Source organism: Manis javanica, chromosome 1 (assembly GCF_040802235.1).
Source record: "Manis javanica isolate MJ-LG chromosome 1, MJ_LKY, whole genome shotgun sequence".
In the NCBI taxonomy this organism is placed as follows: Eukaryota; Metazoa; Chordata; class Mammalia; order Pholidota; family Manidae; genus Manis; species Manis javanica.
The window spans coordinates 36,451,294-36,470,049 of record NC_133156.1 but is presented as its reverse complement, the minus strand read 5'-3'; the positions used below and the strand labels follow the sequence as shown (position 1 = coordinate 36,470,049).

Here is an 18,756-nt window from a genome sequence, read left to right as displayed (position 1 = left end):
CTCAGCCACTTACGTAAGGTTGAATTTAAAGTTGAATTGCCAAGTGTTGATTCCAGAAGGATATTCTCCCTTCTCATTCGTGAATGTAAGGCCCAGCTGGATAATTTTTAGAAGATCAACATTGCACCGTAAAAGCTGATACTGGTAATCTATGGAACTACGAAATTCACCAATTGGTCGTACCACAACACCTGGAAATTCTGTGTCCTAAGAAAGGAAATCGTCTCTCGTCATACAGATTCACAGAAAAATAGATGCTAAATTAATCATTCAGAAATAAAAAGTTTACCTCAATTTATTAAAGTTATGTGACAAGCTCCAACACTGGGCACAAAAATCTAACTTAAAAATACTTATCTCATTCATATCTACAGAAGGAGCACTAGGATCATGAAATTGAGCATAACAACTTGGAGATCCTAAGCAGGATGTCAATAAAATTAGTTGACTAAGTATAGGTCTATTAAGAACAGTCTAAGTTGAGAGCAATGTATGAATAAAAATACAAATACAGGGTAGTAAAATAGTCATTCAGAGAAAAACAATAAATAGCAAGTTTAGCTTGAGTAAAAAGCCTGGAACATAATCATGAAGAGCTCTACAAACCAAGCTAAAGACTTATTCTATAATATCTAAAGCAGGCATCACAAACTCCAGGCAGCTAATGTAAAAGCATATAGCAGACTGGGTATGAACATGCTTACGAGCAATGAAGACTGGGGCAAACTAGAGAATACACTCCTCCTCTAAAAAAGGCCCTGATATCACCATGGGACACATCTCCCTCTCCAGCCAAGTTCCAATCAGGCTGGAATGTGAACCCTATAACGCCAGATCTTCCCATTTTTTTCCAGAGATGCCAGAAATCTGGAATTTAAGTAAGGTCTCTTAATTTTTAAATGCTGGCAATTAATTTAAAAAAAATTTTTAAACACTGTCAGTCAATTTTACAGTATCTGTAGGGACAGATGTGCCCTACAGGTTGATATAACTTCTGCTTTAAAGATTTCTGAACACAGAGTAACATCACAAAAAAACTAAGATAACTAGATGTTATATCCTTCTCAGACACACTGGCTACTGTGATGTTTCATAAAAGCATCATACCCTTTCATCAAATTTGATTTATCATGGCTTTAGTGTAATCATTTTTTCAAAATCTCACATTAATTATTCCCCAAGTCTACACGAGAAAGTGAATCAAATAGAGTAAAGCTCTTTACCATAGCAATATAACTGTAACTGAGCACGATTTCTCTGATCTTCCTCATTTCTTCTTCTAGATTGCTGGCCCAGACTTCACAGATAACCTGGCTGTTTTCCACAAGCGCTGCAGGCATCCTGAAGAACCCGAGAGGTCACTTTCAGCTGACTACGTAAAGAGGGCAAACCAATGGTTGACCTGATCTAGAGTCAAAAACATATTTTGAAATCTTTTAAATTTATGCACTGGCATAAGATATCAACAAAACAAAGACATCAATTCATCAGTTTACCATCACTTTTTACCATCACTTCATCAATTTAGGTTAAAACATAAAGAATATTTTGTTTTCCATTTTATACGATGGGGTCACTTGCCTTTGTCAAGACACACACTCCCTCTTTCTCAGTTCTTTAATCTAAAGAAACCAAAATTACTTAAGAAATCTGAAAAACTTTTGCCCAAGCTGCCCTTTAGTGAAGAAGTGAAACCACTACCCTAGAACAGTTCTTGAGCCTGCTCCAGGCTACCTAACTAAAGACTAAAACAGTCCCATGACCACAAATACGCCCTTATCCATGACTTTACATCACCTTGCACTGAGACCAAATCATGGAAACATTTCTAAAGGAATACTTTAGGCAGTTTAAAAGTACCTGTGATCTCTGAAAGCCTGAAGAATGTGGATCTAACTCTCACGTTTGAGTCTTAATACCCATATGATGAATTTGGGCATTGGACATCCCCTCTATCTCCCAAAAAAGGAAACTCTCTTTCCTCACAATCCAAAGTCAAATACAACTAGGGATAATTAACTAACTTAATATAGTGTCACTTGACATTGTGCAAATAGATCATGAAGGTTTTTTTGTTTTTGTTTTTAGAGAGTTTATTATCTGAAAGAAAATGGCTGCCCCCAGAGAGAGGGAGCCTCATGAAGGTTTTAAGTAGTAAAAACCAATCCCACTTGCTAATTTGAAACTTTAACAACCACAATGAAAATTAGAATTTGAATTATTGTCTACTTTCAAATACATAACATTATAAGGAAACCAAGCAGCAATTCAATAAGAATATTGTTGAAGTCATCCGGAAATAGAATGATTCACAGCACATATTCTGGGAGGAAACTGGGGAGGGGACAGTATGCTGCAAGATAAAACCCAACACGGCTCAGCCTCAGAGTAATGGCGTTATAAGGGCAATGAGATGTTTGGTCATAGACCAAAAGGAGCTTATTATAAGAGCATTTATTTAGAAGGCAACCCCGCCATAAGGATATTCAACACAATTGAAGAGTGGGCTCTCGCGAATATATTCAGAGGAAAATTCCTAGAAACAGTAAAATGAATCTTTGTTTTCTACTTTCAAGATAGGCACAAGCAACAAAATAATCTAGATCAAAACAAAACTGGCATTCGCAAGTGGCAATCTGTTGGTTTGTTAGCAACTCTTTTGAAGATTCATTTATTCAAGGTACCCTACACTTCAACAGATGTTTCTCTGAAATTATAGTAGACTTAATTTGTAGACTTAATATTAGACTTAAGTATACTCTGAAACTTAAGTAGACTGTGGTATCTTCCTAACAACATAGGTGGGCACTTCTTAAAGGCAAAATCCATTTCCTCTCGTTTTGGCTCTATACACAATGTGAATGAATTAAAAGCTAGCAGATGAACAAATGAAGATCAGAAAAGCACAAAGTTCAGACTGAGTTATGGAATCTACTATCTGGGCATAATTAAGAAAATGTTGGGAATCACAAAACTTTAGACTCTAAACCATGCTTATGGTTATCCCCTACAAAATGACATAAGACTATGTCTGTGCTAGTTTATGTTAAATCAGTACCACTTTGTTCCCTTACTACCTAATTGAAACAATATACTTCCTTTTGGTGTCATTTCAAACACAACCATAAAGTTACTTTAGGGAAAGTGGTTATCATCAGTCTGGGAGACATTTCCATGAAAGCAAATGCAACTAAAGCAAGCCAAGCAAAAAATGCTTCTGGCCTCCAAGCAGCAGAGGCAGCTTAAAAAGAGAACAATCAGGTATTTACACTAAACTCTTAGAACCAGGCTCCCCAGCTAAGAAACTCTGAAGGTTGTGTCAAAAGAACCTCAAGAAACAATCTGACCAAGCTCCCTCTGCTAAAAGACAGTATGAACATCACTGTGGAAAATTACTACCATGTAGTAAAACTTCTGACAGGCTTAACTCCATGTGTTCATAATGAACTAAGAAAATGAACTTAGCTGATCACAAGAATGCCAGTGAATCAACTTATTTTTAAATATGCTTTCCTAAATAAACTGCATTGCTAAGTAACTAGGTAACTAAGTTGAGAGATATTTTCTCTTTAAAGAAATTATACAGCTAACAAATAAATACAGAATGACAATATCACCATTTTGTAACTCCTAATGAATTTATAGATCTGGGAAGTAATAAGGCATCTATATGGATTATCCGAAAAGGCAAATCTATAAAGACAGAAAATAAACTACAGTGTTGGGATGGGAATAGAGATCAATCCTAACTGGGCATGAGGTTATCTTAACTGAGGTGATGGTAATGTTCCCAAACTCAAGTTACCTCGATGACTGCCACATATTAAGAAACTTACTAAAAACTACTGAATGCTACACTAAAATGGATGAGTTTTATAGTAGATAAATTATACCTCAGTACAGTCAAAGCCATAAGCACAATGGTTGTAATAATCACAAAAAGCAATGGCCAAAATATTATGTGCCTCCTGACAGAACACATCACTACTATGAACAGTCTTGCCAAAAAAAGAAATCTAACTTGAATCTGACCAAGCATCTGTAAGTATCAATTTACAGGAAATAAAAAGGAACAGAGGAACATGTTAAAAGGATACCACAGAAATGTAATAAGCAAAATCATCGGGAACTGCCAAACCAACCAGCTTTTTCAACTAATAAACTGTTCCCAGGAGACATATCACCCAAGCAAAATGTAGAGATCTTAGCTGGAACCTGTTTTAAACAGTTGGGTCGGGTAGGTATTTTTGAGACAATCAGAAGTCTGAACACGACAGGCTGGTTGTTTCTTTGTGTTTTTCTTTGTTTTCTTTGTTGGGGAGGGGTGTTATATCCTGATTGTGGCTTCTTTTTAAAGCCCGTACTGTTTAAAGATAATGCAAAATAGTTGCTGGTGATAAGATTCAAAATGTGGGCCTTTGCTTCAAAGTATCAGTGGAGAAAACTCAAAACTTTGTACAGTGTTATCTTCCTCTACATTTTACATTTAAGATAAGTGAAATTCAGCGACATTAATTTTAAAAGGCAGCATCATGACTATCATTTCCAGGAAAAAAAAATTTTTTTTAAGTTTACCATTGTTACACATACCTGACAAATGGGGAACACAAAAGCAGGCCATTGGCAAAAGTATGTAAGGCATTCCTGCACCAAACCCTTATATAGGAAAAGGGGGTTGGGGATAGAGGGTGGAGGTGGTTGCAAACAACAGCTTGCAAACCCCAAACTGCAGTGCCACTCAAAAATTTTAAAGGAACACATAACTTAGCATAAACTTCTGGATATGCTAGAAAAAATTTAAAATAATAATAAATAATGCTAGGAATTCTGCCTGCCACTTTCCACTCACTCACGTGAGCACATGCTCCAGAATGTAACCTAAGATGGGTATTACATATCGTCCCCCTTGGTTAGTCTTCCTTTTAAGCCTCTCAGTGCCAGAATGACACAGTGCACCTCACGGTACAGAGTGACTCTATGCCATTCAAATATGTTTGTTTGTGCAACACAGCCCCTAAAGGTAACGTAAGTACTTTATGTGGGTTACAACCAAAGAAACAGTAAAAGTTTCAAACCTGAAGGAAAAACTGAGCTTTATTTACTGAGAAAAGGAATGGCATCTCTAACTTTGCACCTTCCCAAGGAATTTTTACGGACAATTTTGATCAGCACGTAATGTTTGCCTTACAGGCTGACTATAAGATTTGACCCCTACATGAGCTAATCCACTCAATGAAAACTTGCCTACCACATTAGTTACTCTACTCTATATATAAGAAAATACAAGCACTAACTGATACCTGTTGTTTCCCAGTACTAGACTGTAGAAGGAGGAAAGGACACACACATAAATTACTGAGGTCGCTGCCCTGTACTGATCTATAGTACAATCTGGGCAGACCGTTCCTGATGACCTACAGTGTAAACTCCCAAATAAAACTCATTTACCATGGAAAGCTCTGAAGAGCACCAAATGATAAGGCCACTCGAAAGCGTTCTCTGCAGGTAATCCAGAGTATCAAGCCTTGCTCAGTAAAAGAATGTTTTTTCTGGCTCGGTTATGTTTAAACCAAAGTGTACAAGGAAACAATAAACACCACTTCCCCATCCTAGGGGATTAAACAAAGGCTTAGACGCGCATGGGTAAAATGGAAAAGGAAGTAGCAACCGTTAAGAAATGGCAGCTTGGAAGAGGGTCCTCGGCACACGCCGCCGCCGTACTCGCGCCCGCCTCTTACCCCTACCCCCGGGTGTCTGAAGGCACTACGTGGACAGCGCCGCAATTCAACCAGTTCCTCGGCACCCGCGTGGCCCAAGCCTGCGAGCCGGCTCCTCCAGAGTAACGGCTCTGCTTCGGACGGCCGTAGAACGGCGAGGAAAAGTTGTGGAGCCAAGAAGAACCAAGCGGGAGGCCCGTAGGGTTCCACACTCAGGTCCTCTCCTTGGTCTCCCGTCATTATTCTCTTCCCGTTCCAGATCACCCTCCTCCTCCTAACACCCCTTACTTATTTATTTGTAAAGCAAAGATATTAAAATCATGCGCCTTAGGGCCAGACAGAATTTCGAAGACACGCCGACAAGTTGTGTGGCTTTTCGTAAGTCACTTAACCTCTCTCGGGTCTCAGTTTTCCTATCTAGTAAAATGGGTTTAATAATAGTACACACCTCGGAGGGCCGCAAGCGAGGTTAACAGAATGAAGCATATATGATGTTTTGCAAGGGCCCGGAACATATCACTAGAATATTATCGCGTAGCGACGGTTTTTTCTACTACTCTGCGGGCCTTTTTCCTTTCACACACCCTGCCCCTCACTCTTCCTCCTCCCACAGGCCCCGACGGCTCCCATACTCATCTCACGCTCCTCTCCGGCATGCGCGGGCCCGCTTACCCTGAGCGGAAGGGCCCGCTAACCGCGCGCGGGCTGGAAAGCTGGCTGGCTGACTATCCGGGAGCTACGGCGGCCCCTGACCCGGCGCTCTCCTCCCCCTGCCCCGGATCGGTTCCAGGAACCGAGCTGGCCAGTGAGATGGGCGCCCCCGTGCCCAGAGAGGCCATACGCGCCGCCACCAAACAACTTGGCCGCACCACTCTACCCACCCGATCCTCCCGACTCGCCTGCTCCTTCACGCCAATCCAGGCGTGCGCGCGCCTGACCTTGCCTGCTCCTCCCCTTCTACGCGCCCCGGAACCTGTGGGAGCAGTGCGCAGGCGCAAAACGAAGAGGACTCCGCGACAACTACTGGGCGGGGAGACCTCGGAAGTAGCTAGCGGAACACCGCCCGCCCTAGGCCTTGGCGCGCTTACTTGCGCTCCTCTATTCAATCGTGAAGACTATCTCCGACATTTCGATTCTCGTGGCGCGCGCACAGGGAGGGGGCATGGCCCCTATAGACCAAAAACTGAGGAAATAGCTTGGCCCGTCTCACCAAACCCCCCAAATTGCAACGCCCCCTCCTTCCTGCTTTGAGGGACCGCCGCCTGGAGCGGGCTTGGGGGAGGTTGGTAGTGGAGGAGTCCTGACTTATCTCTCTAGTAATGCAGCCCTCTGGCCCCCTCCCAGGACATCCACCGTACTGCCTCGTTTCTGGTAAGTAGTTGGGGGTGGAGCAGTTTAAATCCGGGGAGAGGAAATCCCGGGGTAAAATACCTCTAAAAACCGAAATCAGTCAAAGGGAGAAATAAAGTTTAAAACCCATGTATTGCTTACAAACTGCAGCCTGGGGCCTTCTGTCTTTCCTGCTCCAGCGGAGGCAAAACCGGCACTACTACTCTTCTCTCAGGTGCAGATAAGCCCTCCAATGCCCAGTTAATTACCCACTGATATGGAAATGAACTTCTCTCCACCACTGAGGATATGCATTTTCCACCTCTTAGTTGCCTATTGATAGTCAGATGTACTAAAGCCAGGTGAGATATTCTGGAAATATTACAATTTTACCCACAGGCCAGCCCTCCAGAAATCTCACCTTACAATTTACTCATTCCCCCTCTTCCAAACAAACTAATGACAGACAATAGCAACAGCAATAAAACCATGATAATCCTCAAGCCAGAGGATTCATCCTATGCATTTTAAGATACTTTACAGCACAATCTCTTACTAAGCACGAAATATGTTTCTACACTTGTTTACTCATTCCTAATAACCATGCTAGATTGCTCACAAAACTTATACCAAACATGAGACAAAGTCAAGCCTCTCTTTAAGCATTTTTTTCTTGACAACAGCAACACAATCATGATAATTCTCCAGCCAGAAGATTCAGCTAGGTTCAAAGTTCCATGCAGACTTAAGTCCAAAGCTCATCCGTTCCAGCCATCACGCGGCAGCTGCAGCCAGGGGGCGCTTCCAGGACACAAGGATTGAGGAAGCAAATAACCGTGATTTGCGGGGGTCACTTTGCTGTTTTCCCAGGAATACACAGGAGGCCAGCTTCCAGGCCCTTTCCCCAAGGTGCCAGAAGAGCCAGCCATCGCCGGTCCATGTGTTGAAAGTACAGGGCCATGTCCATTTTATTCCTAATTGCTACAACCATCCTTGCAAAGCATTTCCAATAAAGTGGGTGCTTTGATCGCTCTTAATCACCTGTGGCCGGCCATGAGCTGCAAAGAGATACTCTAGGCCCCTCTTGGTAGTTTGCTGATCTGCACAACGTGCAGGGCACTCGTTCTGGACTCAGCTGACTTCTTCAAAGATCAATGGCAAGCCCCACCAATGGGCCACCCCCCATATTGTCTTTTCCCCTGCATGCAACAAGCACTGATATAGCCATTGGGCCACATCAGAGGCAGTCTTTCCTTCTGGCCAGCACACCTGGGCCATGCGTCTGCTTCATTCCCTGGGGGTGCCAAAGGCAAATGGCCAGTCACAGTAGGTGTCTGTGCCATGCCACAACATGGCCTTTGAGTCCAGTCTTGCACCCACCCCACAATGATTTAGGTGGTTATTACCTTGGTCAGCTGTTCCGGTGATGTGGGCTCCCTAGCCAGCAAGGCATGGTACACAGCAGCCAGTTGCTTCTTTATCAAGGTGACCTGGAACACTGCTTTCCATAGTTGTGACCAGGCTCTGTCCGGCAGCCGGAGAAGCAGCAGTGGCAGAAGCAGTAGCCTTAGGTTTGGGCCACAGGCCAAGGTTGGTGCGGCCAGCAGCGGTGGTGGTGCCTCCACGACCACATGAGTGTAGATACACATCCCTCGGTGCAAACGCCACTTCTCCCCGTCATTTCTAGGGGCGGCCCTCCCAAAGGCCGCATCCATCATGACAGATTTTGGGTTCAGAGGAATCCTGCCGACTGTGCCAGATGTAAGTAAATCCGGGGGCAAAATACCTCTAAAAACTGAAATTAGGCAAAGGGAGAAACCCATTTACTGCTTACAAACTGCAGTCTGGGGCCTTCTCTCTTTCCTGCTCCAGCGGAAGCAAAACCAGCACTACTCACCTCTCAGGTACAGATAAGCCTCCAATGCCCAGGTAATTACCCACTGATATGGAGATGAACTTCTCTCCACCACTGAGGATATGCAAATACACTAAAGCCATACTTTTTTTCCACCTCTTAATGCCTGTTGATATGCAGATCTACTAAAGCCAGGTGAGATATTCTGGAAATATTACAATTTTACCCACAGGCAGCATCACCAAAACCAGTCTTGGTGACCTTCTCCAAGGCCCCCTTCCCTCCGCCCTGCCTCACAGAACCGGGCATTACCACAGCAACCGGCCAGCCAGGGCCTGCTCAAGTTACTGAGAAGATGCCTCGCAGGCCTTTCAAGAAACTCCGAGTCCTGGCAGACTCTAAGCATGCTTGCCAGATTTTCATTGTGGGAGCAGTGGGGCCGAGGCCTAGACCAGGAGGTCCCTAAAGCCTCCCCCCACCCTTCACTCGCTGTGAATCCTGTTTGGAAAGAGGGCTCTTTGCCAATGCCTGGCCTTGGCAGCGACTGACCAGCCTCAGATGCAACGCTGCCTCGTGTTCTCCAGCGGTGCGCAGAAAGACAAAGCCCTGACTTCCTGCACACAGCTATCAATCCCAGACTGCCTTCATCTGCACTCTTGCTGCAACACTACCCTATCCCTGAGAGGGTGCGGAGGACCCAAAGCATGACTCTGGTCATAGTCGTAGATGCCTTCACTTGAAGGGGGCATCTTTGGTAAATGGATAGCAAATTTACCACCAAGGCACTGGGCCTTCCTACTTTTAAACATTTCCCCCTACGTGATTCTCTAAAATCCTGCATCCATTTCCAAGGCTTTAGGCAGAGCAGGCCTTCAGGGACAATTTCAAACTGAATTCCCAAAAGCCGTTCTCCAGGGAGGTGAACTCCCACCCCCAGGCCCCAGGGTAGAACATCAAATGCACTTTCTGAACCCCACTCCTCCTCTTCTCCCCTCCACATGAGTGTCTGCCTCCTTATCTGTAACACAGAAATATGAATAATCATCTCACAAGGTGGTTGTTAACAAATGGAATAAACACCCTTTCCTGAGGAAGAAATATAAGTGTATTCATAAATAGTTGTTTCTGGCCTGTCTCAGTTTGTTATCCCTGAGATATTCAGTATTTGTTAGCTCTTTTGCAGGCTTCCAATCACTGGGTTAAGCAATACTGTGATGGAGAAGGCAGGCAAGACACACCCTTCCACCGGTCCTCTGGGTTTCTAATATACTTTCACCCACCTGTAAGTAGATTCAGGAGAGGACAGCCCTATCAGGAGCTAGTCGCATAAGAGCAACCTCCATGATCCTTTCTTGGAATTTTGTTTTTTACTGCATCTCTGGGTTTGGTGTGCCCTGAAACAATCCCCACCTCCCCAACCCACCCCTCACCCAGAGCTGGGTGTTCATTTCTCAGGTCATTGAAGACAAATATAAAACACACATAGCTTGTATTTCAGGAGGTGTTGGAATGGTGGTTGTAAACAGTGGATTTTATGCTACACTTGCGCTAATGCAAAATTAGAATAATTGTGTAAATCACTGATTCTCAATGGGTGGGATGTACCAAATGAGAGGGTAGTTGGAAATGAATATATTTAATAATGTAATTTCATACTTGAAAAAAAACCCTCTATTGTTTTTGAACTACAAAGTATAGAAAGTGAGACTTGAACAAATCTCAGCTGGGAGGGCATAGGTTAAAAAAATTGAAAAATACCGGTTGTAGAATCGGTATCCTTAAGAACCAGACTGCATGATATCCTTGGCCAGCCAAGTCTTTGTGATTCCCATTTCTGGATAAATCTAAAAGGATGCATTTCTTAAAATGTAATAAGCGTGGAAAGATAAAACCTAAAATATATATTTGGGGTTGAAATATTTTGAAAATGGGGAAAAAGATAAATGCCTCCTTTAAAAGTGGTTAGTACCACTATTAAATCACCCTCTGAGCCCAAATCTCAAAAACCTGTTTTATGTCCCTTAGAATGCTGACACACCTAGATACTTGTTAACTGATTGATTCCATTGTTAAAAATTCCCCCCACCCCCAACTGAACCAAGGTCTGTCACTTTGTGTAATGTTGTCTTTTATCAGATTATATATTTATCTTTATGCTCAGCTGAATACACCCAACTGGCTTTTATCCTTGGTATAGTTGAGGTTAACTTCCTGCCTTTACAGTATGTTTGTCCCTGATTTTTTCTACATAATACAAAAAACCTTTTTCTTATTCTCAGAAACGTAACAAATCATTAAACTTCTCCTAAATATAAGGCAAATGTCATGTTTTATGACAAAGCATTTGAGTATTATTTTGATCTTTTGATTACAATCTGAAAAACCTTCTGATCTCTGATGAAATCAGAATTCATTGTTTAAATCCAGATGTAGCTATCAAATCTGTTTTATTCATATCTCATTTGATTTTCCTTGATTTTCCTTCTCAGAATCTATTGAAATAACAGAATTTCAAAATCTACTGGTAATAATTATAGACTTTTAAATTTCTAAAACTGAGAGGGTTCATAAAGATGTTCTAATCAATACATTCTCTTAAGTCCACAGAAAATAAATAAATAATGAAGGTCACCCAGCTCCCAGAGATAGGACCAGCATTTGAGTCTTCTGATTACCAGTCCAGTATGGGATTAGGTGTTCATCCAGTCAGTTTTAGTTATGGCCCCTTTGCTCTGGACAGGGCCCCACGTTTACACTAGAGGATGCCCTAGTGAGTGAAACATATGTGGTTCCTGACCTTTTGGAACTTAACATTTGGTGGCAGGAACTGACAATAATTAAGCAAGTAAACATGCTTCAAGTAAGAAATGAAAGGATAGGGAGAAATTTTGATGTTATCCTTCATGATAGTATCATGAAGGAACTAATGGGGCAAAGTGACAGCAGATAACTGGGTTGGGGGAAATTACTTAGAGGTCAAAGAAGGCATCTCTGAAAGATGGCATTTAGGCAGAGATGAGAAGGTCAAGGACCCAACAGAGGGAGAAGGAGGAAGGCATTTGTTGGGAGCAGGAAATTTCAGGCAGAGGATAAGGGACTTGTGTGCTTTAGAGGTAAGGAAAGGAGGCCAGGGCAGCCATGGACAGGTGGACCAGAGGCAGAGAGGCCAAAACGTTGCTGGAAAGGAAAGCAGAGGCCAGGTGAGGCAAGGCCTGGGAGGCTTTAGAATTATTCAAAGTGCATCGGAAAACAGAAGGATTTTATTCACAGGAATGACCTGATCCGATTTGTATTTTTAAAGATCACTTTGACTTCTGTGGACAAAGAATGGAGCAAAGGCAGAGACATCTTAATTTTTTATTTGAATTACACTAAATTTGGTAATAAAAGAAAGTCAGCTTCTCCCAGGCATGGTAAATATATTGCCTAAGGAAATAATAGGTGACTTAGGTGCTTTTACTAGGTTCTGATCAGGATTAACTGTATCTAACTTACTGATTAACTAGATTTACTAGATTCTGATTGAGAATTGACTTCCAGTACATCCTTTTGATGATAGTTATTGTGAAACTGTTCAAGCCTGCTAACTGACTATTCCTTAAATTCCAAAGAAGAATGTTGATCTCTGCCTATACAGAGCTAGGCAAATAGAAATATAGGCCAATAGAAAGACAGCAGGTGAGCACATGAATACAGATAAAACTAGTCCTTTGAGACTTCTAGTTTTAAAATTCTCTTCTCTCATTCTCTCTCCCTTTCCTTGTGCATACATGCAACAAAACCATCATCTCTGGTATTACAGCCAGATCTCAAAAACCTCTGATTTTTCTTATATGACCAGCATTTAGAATCTTCTTTGGAACATCTGTAACATTCTGTTGAGTTCTAGAAGCAATGGGACTCAAGGGCTTCAGAATATCTCTTAAGCTTCTAACTAGATGTGTTCATTTAGAATGTGGTATAAAGACTATATTCCAGAAGAATGGGTAAGCATAATGATAAATCCCAACATCAGATTATCAGACATTAGAACTGGGAGGAGCCTCAGAGATCCACTAATCCAACTCGGTTTAAGATGAGGACCAAGGCCACACAGTTGGTGGGTGAGAGCAATCAGTTGAACCCAGACCCGCGTTCTTCCAAGATCTCAGAACCTCTCCTTATGACTACTTCCTTTAAAGGAGATTAGCCAGGAAGGGGCCGTCTTATACAACCTTGATAACACGAAAGCTGAGCATTCCTCAAAGACAAGACTGAGTGCTAACCCAGAAGAGATTCTCAGTTATACAGGCTTTACTGAGGGCCTACTGTGTGCCAGTTTTAGGGCCATTGAGACACATAAAGCCCCTTCTTGAAATTATTATAGAAAAAATACCTGCTACAGTAGGGAGTATTCATTATGCAAGTTCAGAAAAAAAAAAAGGAAGCAAAATAGTGGACAGGACCAAGAAGGAAAGTCTGGGTGGAAGATCAGTAGGTATAACCAATGATATGGAGGAAGGGACAACAGAACAGAAAATAGAAAAACATTTCTGCACATAATAAGTGATTAATAAATGTTCACACATGACAGTCATGCTTGGAGCATCAGAATGTAGGAAGTAATAGGAAATGATGTTAAGCAAAAGGAGCTAGACTAAGGGGGGCCTTGGAAGTCAGGTAGCAAGGTTTTCTCAGTGTCCAAGACAGACTTGCCTGGCGAGGGAATATATGCATTATATAAATATGTAGAATATTGGAAAAAATATTGGTACCTCTGAAAGGAGAGATGGGGAACAACATGAACACTTGTACAAGATATGATTAATCTGTGAGCAAGCACTGAATGTTTCCTGAGCCCTTTGCCTTGTGCATGGAATTAGGCAGGAAAGATGACCGAGACATGGTCCTTTATTGGCTAAAGTATGACACATCTAGTCAGTGGGATGGCATGCAGCCCTTAAAAAGAACGTGGTAACTCTTAAAGTACCAAATTAAACAATCTCCACCTTTGAGTATTAAGTAAAAAAAGTAAGGAGCAGAACAAGCATATATGATGTGCTGTTTCTAAAGAAGATGGGGAGAAATATATGTTTGTATTTACTTGCACGCTCTGGATAGATAAGCAAAACAGTGGTCATAAGGGTGCCTCTTAAGAGAAGTAGGAGACTGGGGGGTAGTGATAAAAGACTTTTTGCTGTACATTCTCTTGACCCTTTTGTATTTTACAGCAAATGCATATATTGCCTATTCAAAAATAATTTTTAGAAATTTAAGATTTAAAACTCAGTTCTTTTTCACAGGTGCTCATCATTTCATGTCATGGCTCCTGTGCCATAATTCAGTCAAAAGTATAAACTTAACCTCTGCAGGTGTCCCTTTCCTGCATCTAGACTTGTTAGGCAGAAAAATAGATGTGAGTGGGGTGGAGAGAGAATAAGGCCAGTTAAACCCACTAAAAGGGACTCTAAGGGTTAACCAATTAAAACTAGAGAGCCAGAAAAGACTCACATAGTTAATGAGTTAATCAGTTGAAGCTCCAAAGGCCAGGAGTAACTTGGAATATCCAGATAAAGAAAAGTATCTCAGCCCAGCCCAAAGTCTTCATCATATCAATCAGATCATGCCATAGTAAGATTTGCTTCAGCCTGCTAAAAGGCCCAGCTTATTCTTTAACTTAATCTATATACTGTTTTTTTTTTTTACTCCTCCAGCCTCTAATCAAGTAATTTGCAATTTGCAACCTGGGCTGGAGACAAAGATCATGATTAATTTAGCAAACAAGCCCAGATAGAAACAGCATAGTAAAAATAGGAAAGATTCCATCTTAAAGCTAAGATTGCATTTCAAAGCCCTGGAAGTTAGAAAGCAAGATTCTTAACAGATTCTTAAGCGAACAGACAATAACTCAGCGCACCTTGGGGCAGAGCAGGCGGTCTTGATTGATATGTTCCTAGCTATCTTGGGAAGGAACCAGATCAGTAAATTTCTTGTGTTAATTTTGCAGAATTACCTGGAGTACTGATAATAGAAGAGACTGTAGTGTCTCTCGTCAAAGATAAACATCTTGAGACCACGTAAGTCTACACCCCCTAGCCCTTTGCCACATTCCTGAAAAATCCTTAAAAGGGGGAACCCTCAAACTTTCAGCGTGCCTCTCTCCGAGGTCACTGCACATTCTGTTTTTTTTTTTTTTTTTTTCCACGGAAGAGACTTTATTATCTGAAGGAGAGAGTGGCTGGCCCAGACGGGGGTGGGGAGGGGAGAGAGAGAGAGAGAGAGAGAGAGAGAGAGAGAGAGCGAGCGGGGAGAGCAGGGGGACAGAGAGACAGAGACAAAGAGAGAGAGAGACACAGAGACACAGAGACAGAGACAGAAAGGGCAGCAGCGTGGCGCCTTTTTGCACATTCTGTTTTTAAATAAAACTTTCAACCTTTCAGGGCACTCCTCCTCTCTGAGGTCGCCCGCAGTTTTTCACTCTTTAAGTGAAACGTTTACTCTGCTTCACTACCTGTCTCTACCGTTCAATTCTTTTTGCAACAGGAACAAGAACCAAGGAAAATAAACAACCGCCCCTGACAGACTCCGTAGTAATAGCTGATGCATCTCTCCTCCCTTGCCAGCCCTCAGCAGCAACAGGAGCAATTAAAAAAGAGAAAACAAGGTCCTGTGGTCCAAGTAAACTTTTTAATCCACTCGGACTGCCTGCCTTCTCCCTTCTACATTATCTAATAACCACGTCTCTTATTGAACCTGCCTTCTATGGGACAGCAACATTTTCTTAAGTTGAAGACGATGAAGGAAGTTTTCAAAGAGAAGTTTGGTCGAATGAGCTCATTCAAGCCTCTGCTTGCACCGCATATTTCCTCTCAGCTTTAAGAAAACCTACTTTGGCAACAAGCGTGTTTTTGTCTCCAATCCTCACAGGCCCGAACTTTTCTGTCATCACGTGCCTGGCCTGAGCCAGTCGGCTGCCCTGTAACACGATCACCGCGGCCAGCCTCCCAACCCTCCCGAGTAACTGCAAGTCAGGCGGCAGCGCCGCGATAGCAGCCGCCCAACTAGCGGCTAAAAGGGAAGCGAAAGCAGCCTCAAGCGGAGACCTGGACCTTGGAGGAGGTGAAAGACAGCCCGCTGCAGAGGTGAGCAGGAGGTGCTAGGGAGGGGAGCTATTTGCCAAGGTCAGGAGGCATCCAAGTTCACCTAAACAAAGGCAAAGTACCTTCTCATCTCTGCCTCCTCCCTGTCTTCTCCACTTAAATACATATGAGATTTGCCTTTGAGCAATGTCCTGGGGCATTTTCTTGGTGCAGAGACCCCTACATGTCTCTCACTAATGTATGCGTCCTCTGCCTGTGTTTGTACCGTCTACCTCCTTTATAGTCGTTTTTCTAGCACTTGACAGGTAATTCTGTCAAATGGACTAGTTCGGCCACGTGGAGGAGAAACTCCCAAGTCAGAACTCAAAAGAGGAAAATCCAACTGGAAGAGACTGATAGGAAGCCACTGTGGTGGAACTGCTTCTCCCCTCCAACTTGCCAGGAGCTCCTAGACAGGATGGGACATGACAGCTGTCTTAAACTTGTAAAATCCCAAGATGGATGTGTGGGCTAGGAGCTCAACAGCTAGGTCAAAGCTTTTCTGTTGCAGTATGTTGGGATTTACCAGTGGGTTTAGAATTTCTAGCGGCTTGGTGGTACCTATGGCAGGGCTCCCACAAAGCTTACTGGGTGAGAAGAGAAAGGCAGTGTGTGCACATGGGGTGAACAATAGGCCAGTGTGTTTCGGGTGCTTATATAGGCCCTTTGGGGGTTACAGCAAGCAAGACAAGATACAGACTGTTCAGTTTCATGTGCAATGCCAAGTAAATTTCTCTGGTTGGGTTATTAAGACTCAATTCAATTTGTAAAACAGAAAGGCTCTGAGCATGAGCTCAGAGGAAGGGTGCCGACGTGTTCAATAGCAAATGCTGAACACATTCAGAGAGCAAAAAAACAATACTTTTTACTCATTACCTCTCCTTTCATTTGTTCAGCAAATACTTGCTGAGTGCTCTGTGTCAGGCTTGTGTTTGGTGCTGTGGATCTCACAGCAAATAGGACACCAGGCTCCTCAGGGCACGCACTCCAGTGGGACATGAATGCTTAAACGCTGCATGTGCCCTGCAGCAAAAGCACTGAAGGGGGCACTGCTTAAAGTGTCCAAAGGGGCTCCTTTTTGTCTCAGATATTAACCTTTCTTTCATGAATTTTGTCTTCTTGAATGAACGTTTTTGTCCTCTTTAAAAAGCCTTACTTACGTACAGACCTTGGTCAGAGTAGCTCCTCAAAACCCTCTTCACTGGAGTCTTTAAGCTGTGCAATTAAATTTCAGGCCAGTCTCAGTCCAGCAGACTGCTCAGCTTTTTCCTAGAATAAAACAGCCTGAAAGGCTGAAGTAATGGGAGTTCCAGTCCTCACGTCAGTAGCCCTCTCCCTGTGTCATTTCCCATGTATGAGATAGAATTTGTGCTATTCCAAAAACAACAGGCAAAGTGTGAGAAAGTCTGGATTTTGCCAGAATCCATGTGATGTTTTGGAAGAAACTGTGTGGAGTCAGTTCTGCTAGCTAGGCCTACGTACTTAGCTTTAACATGGAAGGGGTAGACCAGATGATCCATGAGGTTTTTCTTTTCACCCCTAAAAGTAAATAATTTCAATGACTTCACAAGATATTTACAAAGAAACAATACACATTCACATAAAGATGATATACCTTATACCTATAAAATGGGAACACTCATCAACCATGCAGAATGTTCAAGACCCGAAAATCTCAAAGAAAATCTGAATCGGGCTGTAGACAAATAAAACTTAAAATCAGTCTGTCTCTACTCCTCCCACCCTCACCCCATTCACCATCCTGCATTCAGATTCCTGAGGTCATGACCATCAGCTGTGGCCTCACTGCGTCATTTATCTAGATCAGGGGTTCTGCAAGTAAAAAGCTTGCATAGTCAGAATTATCTGCTTTCAAAAGAACCACACTACAAAGTATCTAATTTGGGTAAGCTCACAGTATATATATCAGATTCCCTGTAAAGGGGAATCAATTCTTTGTTATAAAGCATTAGAATATTTGCTTTTAGTGCATTTATTTTCTTTTTCCTCTCTGAATGCATTCCTATAATAAATCCTATTTCATATTCTCTTCCTATATACTCTCTTATTTGGAAAGTCAGTTATATAACATTTCTTTAGTAAATAGGGCAACAAGCAAGTCTTGTTCATCTTTGTATCCCCTGTGGTTAGCATTGTATCTGGCACATAATGTTTCTTGAAAAAATGATTAATATTATAGAGAAAACATTCTCTTTTCCCTTTGGAATTAAAAAAAAACCCCACACACACTATCTAATCCATTATTCATGACTAACAGAGGTGGATCTCATTCCTACATGTACCTTTACAATCCTGATGCCTACCCTTTATTCATCAACATCAGCACATTCTATACTCTTTGCAGACTCAGTTGGTATAATGAGCACTGAATTCAAGTTCTGCCACTAAATAGCTGTGTAATCTGAAGCTGAATACTGAAAATGTCTATGCCTCCATTGCCTCAGATGGAAAACGGGAATCAGAATAGACGAGCTTTAAGACAACTTCTAGTTCTTAAAGGGGAAACTTCAAAAGGGAGAGAAAGAGAAGAAGCACAAAGATATAACGATTATAGTACCTTAACACTAAATATTTAATAATTGTTGATTTTGTTTGCCAAAATTTCTCACTTGAGCACCACCACTAATAAACAATGTTAAGGAACTTCTTTGGGTGAGGACATGTCTGCCTACCGTGTTTGAGTTCTCCCCTAGAACCCTTCCAATGGACTCTGTTC

The 18,756-nt window shown here is 42.3% G+C and overlaps 2 protein-coding genes across 11 annotated transcripts in view; one reads left to right on the top strand and one right to left on the bottom strand.

Annotated features, from left to right (window-relative positions):
• The window catches only part of CNOT8 (CCR4-NOT transcription complex subunit 8), a 68,409-nt gene that overhangs the window by 46,922 nt on the left and 2,731 nt on the right, over positions 1-18,756 (bottom strand). For 6 of the 10 annotated variants that reach the window (XR_012129103.1, XM_037025140.2, XM_017670775.3 and 3 more), the window contains exons 1-3: positions 6,390-6,592; positions 1,224-1,407; positions 14-207 (exon numbers count right to left, since the gene is read on the bottom strand). Coding sequence is in view for 9 of the 10 variants with exons in the window: in XM_037025140.2 (XP_036881035.1) it covers positions 14-207; positions 1,224-1,340 (311 nt within the window). In the remaining variant the exon portion in view is untranslated. The other 4 variants (XM_073231263.1, XM_073231266.1, XM_073231262.1 and 1 more) reach the window with 4 other exon arrangements.
• FAXDC2 (fatty acid hydroxylase domain containing 2) overlaps positions 6,661-18,756 on the top strand; it is a 37,666-nt gene continuing 25,570 nt past the window's right edge. The window contains 3 exon segments of the mRNA XM_037025142.2: positions 6,661-7,088; positions 14,888-14,957; positions 15,424-16,022. The gene's annotated coding sequence lies outside the window, so the exon portion shown is untranslated.